Source organism: Acomys minous, assembly GCF_964271855.1.
Source record: "Acomys minous genome assembly, chromosome: 18".
NCBI classification, from domain to species: domain Eukaryota; kingdom Metazoa; phylum Chordata; class Mammalia; order Rodentia; family Muridae; genus Acomys; species Acomys minous.
Window position 1 is genome coordinate 54,190,117 of NC_140501.1, and position 17,782 is coordinate 54,207,898.

Genomic DNA, 17,782 nt, shown 5'->3' on the forward strand with positions numbered 1-17,782 from the left:
ACAGATATAAAACCTTTAAGAAGTAAATGGGCAAAAAGGAATAATTTACATAAAAATCTCTTTGGCAAGTAGTTTAAGTGTCAGATAATGAACATTAAAAAATACTCATTTATTCCAGTAACTCCACTTTTAGTAACTTACCTAAGGTAAATGCTATCATTTTATATATACAAAATATTATCAATTTAAGATGTATTCCTAAAAGGAAAAGCCCTGCCAGCCAATAACAAGATAATAAGCTAATTATACAGAAGCAGTGATGTAAAAGGAGATGGTTTTGTAGCCATGTCTTCTCATTTCTCTGCGACAAGGTCTGGCCTTGAACCTGTCTCCTCCTGCCTCAGCCTCCTCTGTGCTGGGAATACAAGTACGACTTCCAGCATATACAAGATTTCTTAATGGTTTAATATAATTAAATGTTTTCTGCTAGACACACACTGTAACTACTGAGCAGCAACTGCTTTAGGAAAACAAACTCACAGAAAGACCCTACAGCACTCTCATCCCAGGGTGCTGAGTTACGGCCATACTTGTAGCCACAGACCTGGGGAGGCAGCCACACTGTCTCCTGGGCCCACAGGGATGGACCCAGGAGTGTACTGCAATATTTTTATTGGAAATGTGGATTAAGACAAATTCCTAACATGTTGAATCAATCTGCAAGTGATGTTTAGGGTATCCTAGTGGGAGAAGATACCCTGGTGTAAAGGATAAAAATGAACAAGGACCAACCACAAGGAATAGTCCAACCAACTAAGATGAGCAGTGGCAATTCAGGAAGAAGCCCATAATTCAATGGGAAGGGAAAACACATACCGAAGCTAGGGCTGGGGTGAGAGATATGACAGAGTAATATAAAAATTTTGTTTTCAGCAACAAACTTAGTAAATGGTTTGCCTCTTTGGTCACCGTACTACTAAAAATGGTTGGGCATACTCTATTGTGTGTCTCATGGCTCTTGAACATTTACAAGTAATAGGTACATTGTAACAGTTAACACCTAACCTCATCTCCCTCTTTTTAGCCAAGGGAATTAGACTCCTAAGCCCATGTACATGATCAGGGCTCAGTAACCTCATGATGTATAGCTATGTGTCTTCTCTAAGATTTGATCAAGTTCCCGATATAATAATAAATCATGACTTTGATAAACAGGCTATGGAAATAAAAATCTAGCATTTCTTATGAAATATAGTTAATTATGTCAATGTGATCTTGGGACTGAAGACCTTAACTTCTCTTTGCAGTGCTTAGGAAAACAAGCAATAATTTTTTGAGAACAGGCTAATTTAAGCCTCTCTCATCTTCTTTTAGTACCTATGCTTCTAAACTCTGTGTAAAGATTAGACTTTCAGTAGTTTAGTCTTTTGATCTCACACACACACACACACACACACACACACACACACACACACACACACACACACAGTCTCAAGTACTTTAAGAAATCACAATTATTTTCATTCTTACTAACTGAATATACTGAGGTAGAACTTCAGACAGGACACTGACATACCACTCAGCAAATATCTGGGAAAACTCGAGTGAACTGTTGGCCACCGGGGAGATGAAGTAGAAGGGGGTGTTGGAGAGGCCGGCGGAGTCAATGTACTGATACAAGCACTCCAGCAGGTCATAGATCACGCCTGAAGGGTAGCAGGGGACCAGCACGTTTCCTCCATTCCGAACTGTCAGAGCTAGAAAAGTTGAGGAGAAAGAAGGCGGAACCAAAAGGACAGTGTTAGAAAGTGTGAATGCAACCTTTAAAGCAGCAATTACTTTCTTCTGTTTTCCTGTGCCTGATTTACTCACCTTTGAGACAAGTCTTGTTATGTAGCTTTTGTCAGGTCAAAAGGAAAATTCCAATTCCCCAAATGCAAAAGGCAGTCCAAATACCCAGAAATGAGCTCAGCCTGGACTACAGGGGATTTGGGGTGGTTAGATAAAACCTAGTATTCCTCAGGAACTTGTGAAAGCAGTTCCATCGGCCAGAAGGAGCCATTTCCCTTACCCATTGCAGAAGGGACATATACTGTCTGTGGCACCAGGCTCCTTTAGTATCACAAGTACCTATTACACATTTCAAAGTCCATGCTGGTCCATCCTAGCCCCTCTCACCTCTTCCCTACCCTAAACTTCCTCCAGTCACAGGCTTCCCTTCCTGTCCTCTCAGCCACTCTGTCTCTCTGTGTGTCTCTGTGTCTGTCTGTCTGTCTGTCTGTCTGTCTGTCTGTCTCTCTCTCTCTCTCTCTCTGTGTATCTGTCTCTGACCAAACCCTCCTGTTTCAGCCTGTTCTGATGACCCCTATGCCTTTACGCCCATCTATCTCCTTTGAGAGGAGCACACGTCAGGGCAGTGCAGGCTGAAGGCGGATGTTCTCATCACTGTCTATCTTAAGACTCCGAGAAGACTGGGTTTTCTTTTGTTTGTTTTTGATTTTATTTTTCAAGACAGGGTTTCTCTGTGTAGCCTTGATTGTCCTGGACTTGCTTTGTAGACCAGGCTGGCCTAGAACTCACAGAGATCCACCTGCCTCTGCTTCCCGAGTGCTGGGATTAAAGATGTGTGCCACCACGCCCGGCTGATAGTGAGGGTTTCAGTAACGCAGTGAACCTGAGCTTCAGGCAGCTCCTTTTCTTTAAATCCTATTTCAAAATTTCAAGATGTCTCTGCTCAGTCTCTCATCACGGCTGAGTGATCCACAAAGAAATAAAATGTTTTTCCATTTGAGTCCTTTTCATCATACTTTCTCGCACTAGCAGTTGTCTGTAAGAAGCTATCTCTTATTTCAAACACTTTGAACCACTTATAGAATGTGGAATTAATCATGACTTATGGGCTGTAGTGTATTGAAAATATGAATGGCTAAGTCAAGTCTGCTTTTGCTTCATTTATAAAACAACAGAAGTGGGTGGCTTTGGGTGTTGGATCTGAACCCACTGCCATGAGCCCTCCCAACCCCTGCTAGGATGGACAGGTCTCCTGCAGGCTGTGAACTGCCACTAGAGCACAAGATGAGGGAAGATGTCAGGGAGCCTGGCTCTAGTCTGCTTCTGCCTGACACAAGGCAGGGTCACAAAGCAGCCACCACAACCTGCTGGGCCTCAGTTTCCTCATTAGTTATGTGAGAGGAGAGAGTGAGTCTGTGCTTTTCCAGCCTTAGCTTGCATGAAAATCACCAAGGGAACATGCTGAATCCGCAGCTTTCCTGCCCAGCCTAGTGGATTCAAGTTTGCATTCTTATTAGGTCACCTCGATGATCTCAAGGAGAGAGGCTAGTGGACCCCCGTCTGGCAGTGCATTAGGTGTTGGGTTTCCCCAAATCTAGAGTTCCTTGAGTCAGTGATTCTAGATTATTAAGAAATACACAAAACTCAGATTCCATCTGAGACTAGTCCAACTACTTTTGCACAGTAAGAATAAATTATCTTTGGTTTTATATCAGCAAAGAATAAAACCAGAGTATGATTAGTAGCAAAGGTCAGGAGATTTCAAACAACAGTGCCTTCCATGCAAGTAGACAAACCTTCCTGGAACCAGAGCAATACCACTTAAAGCTGCAGGGAGGTGCAGGCCAGCTCCTCAGCTCCTCTTGGGTAGCTAGCTCAGACTTAAGTGTGTTGTGTCTCCTGATTATACGTGGCAGCCAGAGGGCCAAAATGATGGTGCTCAGAAGCAGGGACTTGAAGAGGAGGCAGTTACACTTAGATTAGGTCATGGAGGCAGAGACCCCGTGATGAGAATGGGGCCTCTGTAAGAAAGGGAGCAGAAACAAGCCTCCTTTGCTTCACGTGAAGATGCAAGAAAAGGGTGGCCACCTGAATCTTGGGGTTCCCAGTCTCAAGACTGTGAGACAAATGCTCACTTCCTAGGCCACTTGACTGTTAGGTCCACAGGAAATTTCCAATTTCCCAAGTTCCAGAAGGCAGTCCATATATCCAGAATCTGGACCACAGCACTCCTCAGGAACTTGTGAGGCTGGTTCCCATCTACCCCAAGCAGAATCACTTCCCTTCCCTTTAGCACATCAGAGCCCACGCTGGCCTCTACACTCCCTCAGAAATCTCACAGGCACCTCCTATCCATTTAAAAGTCCATGGTAGCACCCTAGCCCCTCTCACTTCCTCCTCTACCCTAACCCTCCAGCTCCCCTCCCTCCCCACAGCTACCCATGCTCCTTAACCCTGCCCCCTCTCTCTTGCCCTCTCTTTGCTCCCAATTCTCTCACTGTGTCTTCTCTATTCTCTTTTCCTACTATTCTCTCCTGTCTTGCAGAAAGTTTTGGCCAGATCCAGTCTGCAGGCCACATTCAGTCTACTTTCTCTTTCTCCTCTGGACTCTTCCAGAAGTCCCTGGCTGTTCTTTCTCCTATATCTACAATAAAAACTGTCCCCTTAACCATACAATCGGGTGGTCATGTTGTCAGGTTTTTATACACCAAAGATGATATTTTGTTATAGCAGCCTGTACATACAAAGAGAAAAAAAAAAAAAAAGCAATCAAATATTAGTAGGAACAATTCCATGGATCCATCTTTTCACTGCTATAAATTCCAAGTGTCAGTCATTTCTGTGCTGGTATTAGCAAAGCAAAGTGAGGGGGTGTGACTCTTTGGCTGTTACCTATAAGGATGTTTCCCCTGCCAAACCCACCACAGTGAGGGGCTAACCCACACACCTGTGTGAGAATGCTGGCCATCTGTTCTAGAAATGACCAACAGTTCTGATGCATGTCAGGACAACTCTCAGCAAACCTTCAGGTTACATTGTTTGAGAGTGGCTCTGGTGGACAACAGTTCATTTTGAGGAGGGAGCTAAGGGGTCGAAGTAAATGACAGCAGAGGCTTCAAAGAGACGCTAGAGGGCGGGGCTGGAGGGACGGGCAAGCCCTCAAAGAGAACTTAACCTAGGGTGCAGAACCCAAGTCCAGTGCTGAGGGGCCGCTTACCGAGGTTGCTGCAGAACTCGCCCACCATTCCGTCGGGGTTGGCCGTGGGGATCTGTGTGAGCCCTGTGAGAACCAGAACATCGCTGTTTTTGAGAGAAGCCTGGTCCATGGGCTGAAAGACAAAAGAAAGCTCTAATTAATTACTAATTAACAACTGACAAGCAGCAAAGGGACAAGAGTAAGTGTGGCTCTTGCTGTGGCTAGTCCAGCAGCAAGTTCCTCCACAGTGGTGACTTAGCAAATCCGTGGAGTGAGTGACAGTTCTGTCATGACTGCCTGGCCTCACATCGTATGCAACTTCACTGAACCAGACATTTAAGATCACCATTTCCCTATCTACTTTTTTTTCAATCACAGAAAAGGCTTCCTATTTCTACAGTGCCTCCCTCCTCAGAATGCCATGCACAGATCAGATTCACCTGTGAGGTGTGCTAGACAAGGATTGCTGAGCTCACTCTCATAGTTACTGACTGGCTCCGAGGTAGGGCCTAAGAATCTGCATTTCTAGCAAGTTCCCAGGGAATGCTCCTTGTCGGAAGTTCCTATGAGAGGAACAAATGGCTTTAGAACTCATGGAATGTTAGCACAACCAGCAGCAGAGCCCTGAGGACATCGTGTTGCTATAGAGCATCACTCTGCTTGTTGCCTTCATGGTCACCACACCCCTCATAATCTATGAGCTGTATGAAAACTCTAAGGTGGCTTCCAGCCCGTCTCTGGGAGGTATCACTGGTACCTAAAATAACAGTGCTTGATCTTCTTCAAGCACTGCTGCTGGCGCAGATTAATGACTCATCCCCCACCCTCAGTACGCCAGTCCTCAGAAAAAATTTGGAGACGGAGATTGTTAATAAAGTTAGGTTGTTCTTGCTAATGGCTTTGACATAGAAAAATCTTAAGGAACAATGTGAAGTTCAGAAAGGCACACTCTTTTTCGTTTTTTGAGACAGGGTTTCTCTGTATAGCCTTTATCTTGGACTCGCTTTGTAGACCAGGCTGGCTTCAAACTCACAGCAATCCTCCTGCCTCTGCCTCTGTTGGGATTAAAGGTGTGCACTACCATGCCTGGTTGAAAGGCACACTCTTAATAGTGGAGCTGGAGATTTTTGTTTGTTTGTTTGTTTTGTTTTGTTTTGTTTTGGTTTGGTTTTTTGAGACAGGGTTTCTCTGTGTAGCCTTGGCTGTCCTGGACCCGCTTTGTAGACCAGGCTGGCCTCGAACTCACAGTGATCCACCTGCCTCTGCCTCCCAAGTGCTGGGATTATAGGCGTGCGCCACCACGCCCGGCTGAGCTGGAGATTTTTTGAGGTCAGGGAACAAGAACAGTGGCAGCCTGACTAGCACTGGCTGACATGACTCTCTTGCTGGGCTGCTGACCGAGGTGATGACTAATTTCTTGTACGCATTTTTGCCCACAGCTTCTTGATATGATTTAATAAAAACTGTTATTGAGTAGATGTGTACCCTGGGGATTTATAGTAGAAATAGATGTTTTTATATAAAAATTTAGAATCGTGATTTTAAAAGATTTTTGTAAGATCACTTTTTAAGATAAAAAGTAAGATAATTGGCCCTTTCTTTGTAACTGCAAATTGCAGCCTGCCAGTAAAGAGAACTGGCGGAGAAATTTCCTTGCTTGCTTATAGTTTGTTAATCTATTGCTTAGTTACGAATGCATGTGGGTTCATGGGAACAATTTGTTTTCTACGTAATTTGCACTACATAAAATGTTTATTTATGTAAAGGTATTGGGGGATACACTGCTTTTTCAAAGTCATTCACTAGAAGAAAAACAGAATGTAACCACACTGGAATTTTTGTACTTCTTGAAAGATTATAAGTTGGGGGAGAAAAATAAAGTTGTTGGAGCTTGTTGAAGCTTGCTTCATCCACCAAATGTGTGTGTGTGTGTGTGTATGTGTTCCCTCACTCTTTTCACTAGCTCTAGTGAGTCAAGCTTTGTTTTCTCAGAGAAAAGTCTGCTGAGTGACTAATCGCTGATTGTATGCCCAGCCTCAGTTTACCCTGACCCTGGTCTTTGACACTGGACGTCAGTCACTGCATTATCAGAATAACTGAAGTGTAGGAGACAAGCAGGTATTATGGGAAGACAGAGGTGAGATGATTTACCTATGTATCAAGGGTGGAGGAGCCAGAAGGAACACGGGGCTAGAAACTTATGTGCATTCCCAACTCCACCCTCGGACCCTTAGCAAGGTTGGAGCCAAGTTCCCCATGAGATGGGATGGTCCTAATCTGTTTTCTTTAGTTGACTCTTGTATGGTCTCTGGGCCTCACACACTCTATCTGCTTGTGAACTGGCGCATGACAATGACTGCTTCATGAAGTTGGCATTTGTTTTTACCCAGCATGACTTAAACTGTGATTATTTTCAGAGCATTTAAAAAGATTCAGCTTTTCTGCACAAATTAGGATTTGATTGGAAACAAAGGTGCAAGAACTGAGAGGCTGGGGAGTCCACAGATGAGAGTCCACAGATGTTTTCATCCTGTGACTATCTGTCCCGAAAAGCCTCGGGCCACGCATTTTATGAGGAAGTCTCATTCCTCCTTTTGGTGCCATTGGTACGCCCCTCAGCAAAGAAAGAACATCCAAGCAGAGTAGCCTAGCAAAGCCCCAGATCTGGATTGTCACCTTTGAGTATCCGTACCTCTTGAGAGATTCTCCTTTAATATTGAATATTGATGTATGGAGACATGGGCTTCATTATTTGCTAAATAACAAGGTATAATCCTGTTATAAGCTGTTTCATCACCCAGAAGAAACTCTCTCCCCCAGAAGAAACTCCTTTAGCTGGGCACAGACAGCCCGGTGTTGAACATGCAGTATGTGCCTGCCTTTTTCCTCTCCACAGAGAGCTACTGATGTGTTTAACAGCCCTTTCCCTTCTAGGGCAGAACATCTCAGACCCACACCTGTGTACAACTGTTTACACAAAAGGAAGGAAGTGTGCGTTGGTTGGGGGCACAATGGTTTTTAGTAGTAGCGATGCAATAAGTCTTGGACTGTTTCCTGTGTATACTGGAAGGAAACGGAAATGGTGACAAAGGGAACCCAGCAGCACAGTAGGTGGCATATTTGGCTTAAGATAGCAACAAGTTTATATACACATTAGAGTAAACTGACTGAGATGGAGGTGGGCCTCAGAGGGTCCCCAAACTCCCTGAAATGGTGTATTCGGTTCTGTGTTTCTCTACAGATTTGACTGAGTGGTCAGAAAGGCCACGACCCCTAAAAGGTAAGAATGACTGATCTAGGAGGAGACAAATGGGAGCTGACCACCCTGAAGAACACCATCTCTGGGCCTCAGCCAGCAAGATCTTCTTTTAAAAACTGAGAACTCAACCAAGAAATGCAGGCCAGTGCACTAGTGTGAGTACCACTGAGCTGGACCCACTACAAGATACCTGGTGACCAGGGTTACAAACGTTACTAACTTCAGCCCTAAGCAGAGACAGCCTCAGTGACTCCCAGGCTCTAGGATAGATACAAGCTTAAAGGCTTTATTTAGTGATACCCTCCAATCCCAGGTGACACTTTGAGTGTCTGTACTTCTCCAAAGGGTTGATACTTATATTACTGGTGTCAATAGCCACCTGATGAGTGCTCAAAGCGGAATATTTTATTCAAACACAAAAAGAAAAACTTCTCTTATTCAAGAATCAAAAGCACCTCACTGATGGCTATAAACAGATGAAATAAAATAGTGAAAACTCAAAGCTTAGCGGGCTGGAAAGATGGTTGGTGTTAAGAGCACTAGCTGCTCTTGCAGAGGGCTGGAGTTCACTTCCCATAACCTACATAGTGATTCAAAATCATCCATAACTTCAGTTCTAGGGGACCTGATGTTCTCTTCTGACCTCTGCAGGTACTAGGCATGCATATGGTACCCCGACACACATACATGCAGGCAAAATACCTATATACATAACATAAAAATAAAACTCCTAAACTCTATAAATCTATTAAGAACTGTCCTTACTGTGTTGGCCCACTAACAATTTAATTTTATAAGCACACATTTACTTATAAAATAACAGGTTTAATTATGACATTTTCTTTTTAAAGATTTATTTATTTATTCTATGTATATGAGTGCTCTGTTTTCATGCACACCAGAAGAGGGAATCATATTCCATTTGTGAGCCACCATGTGGTTGCTGGGAATGGAACCCAGCTCCTCTGGAAGAGTAGCCAGTGCTCGTAACCACCGAACCATCTCTCTAGCCTCTAACTATGACATTTTCATTTACATATATAACACACACGAATCATATTTACTTCTCTGCTGCTCTTATTTCCTTCCTCTTCCCTTCTAACAGTGCATGTGTGGTAGTGTGTATGTAAATACATGTGCACACAAAGGTGTACATGCCTGTGTGTACATGTGCAGAGGCCAGCAGTAAAAAGAGAACTGAGAAAGGGCTAAAAACGTCAGAATGATGCTTACGAACAGGGTGGACAATAAGAAGTCAGAAGCTTGAAGCAGGGAATGGCTTTTGGTAATAATGACACGTATAGAAGATGATAAGGCCAAGGTGAGGTGGGGAAAATGTGGGCTGACATCCCTAAGGTGAGGTGGTGATGTCACTCTTCGATGTGAAACAGGATCCAGGAGGTTCAACAAGAAGCAAGGCAGGGTGCAGAAGACTAGATGATTGAAATGGACAGGAGAATTGGTAGCCTGGTTGAGAGAAGGGGATCAGTGGCCAGCAGTGACGCAGGAAATCTGAAGGTCTTTTACACCTTAAAAACCCTACATGGCAGAAAAGGAGGACTGCGTGAAATGGTTAAGGAGGGCTTGCCTCGGAAAGAAAGAACTCATTCCTGACCACGGCATACAACTCTGCCCTCCAAAACCAATCAAACCCTACTTCACAAGCTCCCCCATTCCCCGGCCCTAGCCTCCCCATGGACGTCGGGTCTTAGAATCATGTTGCTCAGCTGCACTGTGGAGGAAGGCTCTTCTCCTGTCAGTACTTCTGTAATGGCCACATCCACTATACTATCTCCCCTTGCCTCTTCAGACACACACTGCTAAGGGGAGGGGCTTAGGGAACAGCTTTGATGCAATGAGGAAATTAATATACAAACACAGGCAGGAATGCACTCAAGCAGCACATGTTATTTTTAAGAGAAGGAAATACTCTGAAGAGACAGTGTCCAGCCAAAGGAGACAAAAAACGGGGATAGCAAACGGAGAAAGACACGCAGAGGCCAGCCAGCTGCCAGCCCTCCCAGCTTCCTGGGGCACGGCAGACTCAGGACCTGTGTGTAGCTCAGCTTTCTTCTGGCCCTTGCTCCAATTATATAATGTTTAAGTTTCACTGTGGAGCAGCCATATCCAAGTACTGCATCAGAAAACAAAAGGAACCAACAAACAACAAGACTTTCGGGAAAACACAGAAGAAAATTGTCAACATTACAAAATCAAACTAACCAACCAAGTGGCCACCTTAAATCTGAACAATGGTTTTAAGGGCTTTAAATTTATAATATTTTCTTTAGATTTATGAGAAGAATGCACATTTATAAGAGCATGCACAACAAGACTCCAAGAAAACAAAGCAAAGGTATGAACTCTGTCTAGGTGCTCCCAAGACATGGACTGATGGAGTACGGCAGCTGTCTGCACAGTGTAGCCCGTTTCAGTCAGAACGATAACAAAAATCTTGTGTGTGCAGCAAAATGGGTGTAACTGGGAACAGTACATTAGGAAATTATCAGCTGTAGAAATGCAAAAAGCAAAGAGTTGCATGTTCTCTCTCATGTGCAGAAAGGAAAAGAATAAGAATAAGAATAAGAATAAATAACCCATACCTGCCACCACACACTAAGCAAAAGAGGACAGTGACGAGAAGGCACTGGGGAGGAGAGCTGAACGGGAAGAACATGGCTGGACGTGATCAATACGCTCTGCGTGCATATGTGCAAACAGCGGAGTATTTAATAATACATTAGTCTGTACAATTAATTGTGCTAACAGCAACACAAACAAACAAACAAACAAACAAACAAACAGTCCTATCTAACCCAAGTCTAACCAGACAGAGTGGACTAAAAACAAAAAAATACTAACAAAAGGTCCTGAGTTCAATTCCCAGCAACCACATGGTGGCTTCTAATCATCTACATGAGATCTGGTGCCCTCTTCTGGCATGCAGGCACACATGGGGGCAGAATACTGTATAAATAATAAATAAATAAAATCTTAAAAAAAAATGACAACAGCAGTTAAGAGCACCGACTGTTCTTCCAGAGGTCATGAGTTCAATTCCCAGCAACCACATGGTGGCTCACAGCCATCTATAATGTGATCTGATGCCCTCCTCTGGCCTACAGATGTACATGCAGGCAGAACTGTGTATACATAATAATAAATAAATAAATCTTTTTTAAAAAAATGACAACAGGAGAGTTTTTCAGATTTACAAAGGCAGCATGGGGTAAAGCAGCAAAGTTGACTTTAAGGAAGGAACTAAAGAGCAGGATAGAGAACAAAGATTCATGAATAGTCTATAGGTCACATGACTGCATCAGACTCAGAGAAAACTTCTATAAGGGCACTGCCTTCAAAAAAACCTAGAAAATGAAGACTAGAGGAGAAAGTCCTTGATACAAAGGTGTGAACACATTTCACCTAAGGGACGTAAGAGCACCATCTAAGGGACTGCAGAAGCACACCCTGTAAAATCTGGTACAAAACAAGGGCACCAATTGGCATCACTTGTGTCAACATGGTACTGGAGATGTCAGTCAGAAGGGAGAGATGTAAGGGGAAGCAAGTGACACAACAGTGGTGGCTTTGCAGATACCACCATCAAGGGGGTACTGCAGCCGAAGAGGGGGGCACGGTAGCTGAGTGCTCAGCAGTGCCAGCAGAGTCAGCACTGAGACCTGTGCCCTTCCTTCCTGTCCAGGATACTCTCTTTAGCTATGGTCTCAATTTTCTTCTCTCTTTCCAGCCATACTTACACAAGATTGCTTTTCTTCCTTTCACAGTCTACTGGTAAATACTCTCCTACAGGTTGGTCTTTGGCCCCGAGTCTTTTATTTATATAATTAAAGAAAGAATGATGATTCTCCAATCGGTTTCTAGACTTGCCTTCAACCCAGGCTCCAGCCTTGTGTTTCTAGCTAATACTCTCTCAGGTTCACATCCACCATTATCCACAGCCTACTACTTCTGAGACAAATGATCATCTTGTCGACTCTTTGCCAAATGCAATATTCTAGTCTCACTGTCATTCACACACAAAATCTTGGACTTACATTTTCCCTTCTCTGAAGATAGTGGCCATCCACACATGCTCTACATTAAAAAAAAATCATATGGAATTTGTATTTATTTTGTGAGCAAGTGTGTGCACTTGTGGCGCTGTGAGAAGACAATCTATGAGAGTCAGTTCTCTCCTTCCACTTTAGGGGTCCCAGGGACTAGACTCAGGTGATCACACTTGGCAACCAGCACCATTAATCTGGTGAGCAATCTTGCTGGCCCAACATAAAGGCTTCTTCAATTAAAGACTTGCCTATATATCTGGGTGCAGTGGCATACACCTATAATCCCAGCATTTGGGGAGGCAGAGGCAGGTGGATCTCTGTGAGTTTAAGGCCAAAACCAAAAAACCAAACACTTGCTTATGTCATTGTCTTCCCCTTCCCCTTCCTATTCTTCTGTTTTCTTCCCCCTGAGACAGGGTTTCTCTGTGTAACCTTGACTGTCCTGAATTCACTTAGTAGACCAGGATGGCCTCAAACTCACAGAGATCTGCCTGCCTCTGCCTCTCATAGTGCTGGGATTAAAGGTGTGTGTTACTAAGCCCAGCTTGCCTGTCTTCTTTTTTTCTTTTTCTTTTTCTTTCTTTCTTTTCTTTTTTTTTTTTTTTTGTTCTTGAAGATGGGGTCTCTCTGTGTTAGCCTTGGCTGTCCTGGACTCACTTTGTAGACCAGGCTGGCCTTGAACTCACAGCGATCTGCCTGCCTCTGCCTCCCGAGTGCTGGGATTAAAAGTGTGCACCACCATGCCCGGCTTTGCCTGTTTTCTTAAAGCTATCTCTCCAGTCCTTCTGCCTCCAGCCTAGGCAAAAGCCTCTTTCCTGTGTTTACGGATCACTGCCACAGGTGTGTGTGTGTTTCTCTGTTCACAGGGGCTCCAACCAGGTAGACCAGAAGACAGCAGACTTTCTGTGGCGTTTACCTTTAAAGCTGCCATTATAGTGTATACTGACTGTAAGTGAATCACACACTAGCAGGTATGTCTGCAACTTAATAAAACCTTTTCAAAATAAGCGATGGGCTTCTTTTTCAAATTAAGGCTTCTTTATTACCATGTATTCAATCTAAACCCAACAATGTACGGGCAAAAAACCAAACCAAACCAAACCAAACCAAACCAAAACCAAACCAAACCAACCCAACCAACCAAACAAACAAACAAAAAAACAACCCTAGTCTTCTCCCTTTGTTATGTTTAGCACAGGTTGCCAACTAGAAATTCAAACCAGTTATTTAGGTATGTTGCTCATTATTCTCAAGACCTTATTTTCCCTTTAAATTTATGGCTCTTGTAAGGACAATTTACTGGAAATTACATCAACAGTACTGTAAAGGTTTTGATCCAAGCTGGGCAAATCAGAGCAGCTGGCAGCCAAGTCATCCTTCTGTCTTTTAAGGCAGAATACATCAAGAATGAAAGAAGCTGCCAATAAAAATTTTGATTCAATGAGGCAGATTATGATGACATTGATGGGATTTTGATCTCAATAAGTGGGAAGGGCCCAGAATTCTGCTAGCTACAGGAAAACATGAAAACTTGTCTCCTCTAGACCTTGAGATAAAACTTGGTTGTAAAGGCAGGCGTGAGCCAGTGGTGCGCCAGAGGTACACCTGTAATGACAGCACTTTGGAGGGAGAGGCAGGAGGACAGAGTTCAAGGTCATCCTTAGCTGCATATCAAGTCTGAGGCCAGCCTGGGTCACATGAGAGCCTCAGCCCCCACGGAAAGCATGAATAAACCCTGCAGAATGGCAGCAGCACCTAGTTTTCAAAGGGAACAGAGAGTTCATTTCCTATGTGACAATGGGGTAAGCTAGCAAGCTTGGGTTAGCGGTTCTGTAAGGTGTATGTCTATGTCTGCATACACATACAAACATATGTTTAAATCATGCATTTATCTGTCACAAATACAGCAAATATTTCTAAAACATAAGAGCTTTCTGTAAGAAGTGTGGTAAGCACTAACCCCACACAGGGACACAGCGCAAGGACAAGGATTTCTACCCAGGGAGAGAAAACTTCTGACAGGAGAAGGTGGCTGACAGTATAGACAAGAGCAGCTGTCGGGGAAAGGGCAGAACAGCAAGGAAAGCACAAGGGCCTGGGATCCAGGTCTAAGCTTCAACTTCTGTTTTATTATGAAGACAATAACATCTTAACGTTATGTTCAAAGAGTAGCAAGTTTCAAAGACAAGATGTGACAGGGACTCCTGCAAGAGATCTATACATTCAGCAACTGACTATATAATCCTGACCACTCTTCTTTACAAACACAAAAGAGCCTGGGGTTAGAAAATAAACGGTAAGTTTTCTATAAATACTCGAGGACAGTTATGTACAACGTATTGCCAAATGTAACTGTACTGCATGACTGACTTAAACATACTAATAGCTTCCCTTCCACATGGGTGCGCACGCCTTTGAGCACTTGATAGGCTGAGGGGGTGGGAAGGCAGCCCAGTCTAGACAGTGAGTTTTAGGCTAACCAGGGTGACATAGTAAGACCTTGTTTCAATAAATCAAAACAAAGCACACAATAGGAAGAGGCTTGGGAAGTGGCTCAGTGGGTAGAGTGCCTGCAGCATAAGCGTGAAGATCTGAGTTCAGATCCCCAGCTCCCACTTAAAACAGCTGAGTCTAATGGCACAAGCCTGTAAGCTGAATTGAGGGGGAGACATGTGGGTCCCTGAAGCTCACAGGATAGCCAGGCTGGCAGAAGTTCAATGAGAGACTGAGACCATGTCTCAAGGAATCAAGGTAGAGATGGATCAAGGAAAGACACTTGGCCTTGACCTTTTTCCTCATGCATATGTACACACATACACATGCCCACACTAACAAGTATACACACCACAATCACACCAAAACAACAACAACAACAACAACAACAAAAGTATGACTAAAAGAATACAATCAGAATTCATCACAGTCTACCAAGGCATGTGTGGCCTGGCCTTGCTCCTTCCCTGACTGTGTCGTACACTGTGGTCACAAATGTTTTCTCTGCTCTCAACATGCCCGGCTTGTTCTGCTCCAAGGACTTTCATCAGCTATCGCTGTAGACGTTGCCTCCCAGCTTTACCTGGTTCTTTAATCTTGGTTTTAAAAGGACTGCCCAACCTAACCTATCTGCACTCCTCTAGGAATAAACCTGCGGTGCTGTTCCCAGGACTCCTAGTCCAGTCTAAAAGCATACAGCTCATGCATTTACTCATCTTCTGTCCTAGTTGTTGTCAATTGAAGCCAAGATTGACAAGCAGAGACCTTGCCTGTGGTCGCTCAATCCTGACACTGAGATCAGCGCCCGATACCTGCCCTGGGTGAGTATTCAGCGGGCAGTATGTGCTGAGAGCATCAACAACCTCTGTGTCCTACATCAGCCCACGGTCTAGGAATGACTAGGAGTCATCATCCTAGAGGTGACCTGAGGATGACAGAATTCCTTCCAAACAAAGCACAGCCCTGAATGTAGGGCTCTAAACAGCCTCCTAGAGTAGCTATAACAGAAAGTGTGGAGGTTTAAAAACTGCTCATAATACACTAGAGACATTCTGAATTAGAATTAAATAAGCACAGGCTGGTGATTAAAAGCTAATTTACCTGAGGGTGTGTGGTAAGCAGGGAGGATCCAGAGACATATGATACTTTCTCATAATGGGACTGGATAATCCAGTTGGAGCTTCCGAGGGCGTAGCCAGAGCTCAGAGGGGTCACCTGGACAGCACCAAAAAGCTCCTAAAAAGAACAACACAGAACATGCCTGCCATCAGCAAGCTACATTGGTTTAAAGGAAAAAGCAATAGAAATGTCCTTATTTTAAAGCAAACTGAAAACAAAGGGAAATAACTGAGTCTGTGCTGCAGACAATAGAAACAGTCCCATAGTCTAAGCCACTGCAGTTTTTTCTCATGTTTTGTCACAAGGTACATGGGGCCCAGGCATCTAAAGGCAATGGTGACAAGCTACCGAACAACTATGAGTCAAAGACTAGCTAGCTTTCCTTTCCTGATTTCGGTTGGTTCCAGTTCTGAGTAGCACAAGCTGCAGGGCAACAACAGAGCAGAAATCCTTATCATTAGGTGAGCTCTCAAGTCAGCCGTGGGAACTGCTTCTGTTTCCATTGCTTTTGTCTCAGATGGGGAAAAGTGTGTCTGGTTTCTCAGGTGACTGGATGGGACAGATGCCTTTCTCCATCCTCAGCACCAGCTGACTGGTTGGTTCTAGCCGGTGTCAAGGAATGGGGGTGACGGGTGAGCAAACACCAAGGAGGGTTCTTTTTTCTTGGGACTAGCACAAAGGTGACCATGCAGCTTGAAAAGAGAGCTACAAGAATCCCCTGTGGACTCAGCGTGAATTGACAGCCCTCGTGAAAACACTCACAATTTTCTGAGAATATCCCACCAGCTGGATTTTACTCAGGGCAGAGTTCACCTCCTGCATTGTGTAGCATCTTCTCCAGGTTGACACCTCCACCGCATCCTTGAGAGGAGAAGGCAGTAGCCTGCAAACACACCACAGTGCCAATCACTCGGTGAACATGGCATCAATTAATAGATATTTCTAGTAACGTGACCACTTAAGTCGACCGATTTATTGGCATGTTCATGGATTCATTAGTTTGTCTATCTTTCGAGACAGGGTTGGCTGTCCTGGACTCACTTTGTAGACCAGGCTAGCCTCAAACTCACAGAGATATGACTGCCTCCGCCTCCCCAACTGCTGAGATTATAGGCGTACAACACCACTCCCAGCTTCTCACCTCTCTTTTTGTCTCTATCTTACCATTACTACTTTTTCTTTCTTTTTAAAGATTTGTCTGCATGTACACTTGCATGCCAGGAGTGGGCACCAAATCTCACTATAGATGATTGTGAGCCACCATGTGGTTGCTGTGAATTGAACTCAGCACCTCTGGATGAGCAACCAGTGCTCTAACCTCTCTCTGAGTCATCTCTCCAGCCTACCATTACTACTTTCTTTTGCACTGTTTTTAAAAAAAAATATTTATTTATTTATTATGTACACAGTGTTTTACCTGTAAGTACAACTGAATGCCAGAAGAGGGTACCAGATCTCATTATAGATGGTTGTGAGCCACTACATGGTTTCTGGGAATTAAACTCAGGACCTTTGGAAGAGCAGCCAGTACTCTTTTAACCTCTCAGCCATCTCTCCAATCCCCTTTTGCACTATTCTTTGATGTAGTTTTTAAATTTCTTGCCCACCATTTTTAAGTTATTTTATTAATAGTGTCTGAACAGGTTAAGTTTCTGTTTGCAGTTAAGACAATTAAGAATAAGTTCCCTTCATTCTGTGCAGGTTAAGGTGTTGAAGCTATTTTTATAAAGCTTATTTCTTAACCCGGCTATCACACAAATAATTGAGACTCTTTTATAATACAAGTCTTTACAACACAATCTTGAGCAGTTTAAGTTTGTTCTTAATCCTCTATGTTATTTTGTCTTACTCTCAGCAAACATCACAGTGATACGGGCACTTTATAGTTTTCCTCGGCACCAGCTCCTTCCTTCCTAT

The 17,782-nt window shown here is 43.8% G+C and overlaps 1 protein-coding gene across 1 annotated transcript in view; it reads right to left on the minus strand.

Moving 5' to 3' along the window:
* Positions 1–17,782, minus strand: part of INTS9 (integrator complex subunit 9) — an 82,210-nt gene that overhangs the window by 15,278 nt on the left and 49,150 nt on the right. Inside the window, exons 7-10 of the mRNA XM_084767188.1 lie at positions 16,628–16,748; positions 15,848–15,982; positions 4,949–5,060; positions 1,517–1,697 (exon numbers count right to left, since the gene is read on the minus strand). Coding sequence (XP_084623314.1) covers positions 1,517–1,697; positions 4,949–5,060; positions 15,848–15,982; positions 16,628–16,748 — 549 coding nt within the window. The remainder of the gene's footprint in view (positions 1–1,516; positions 1,698–4,948; positions 5,061–15,847; positions 15,983–16,627; positions 16,749–17,782) is intronic.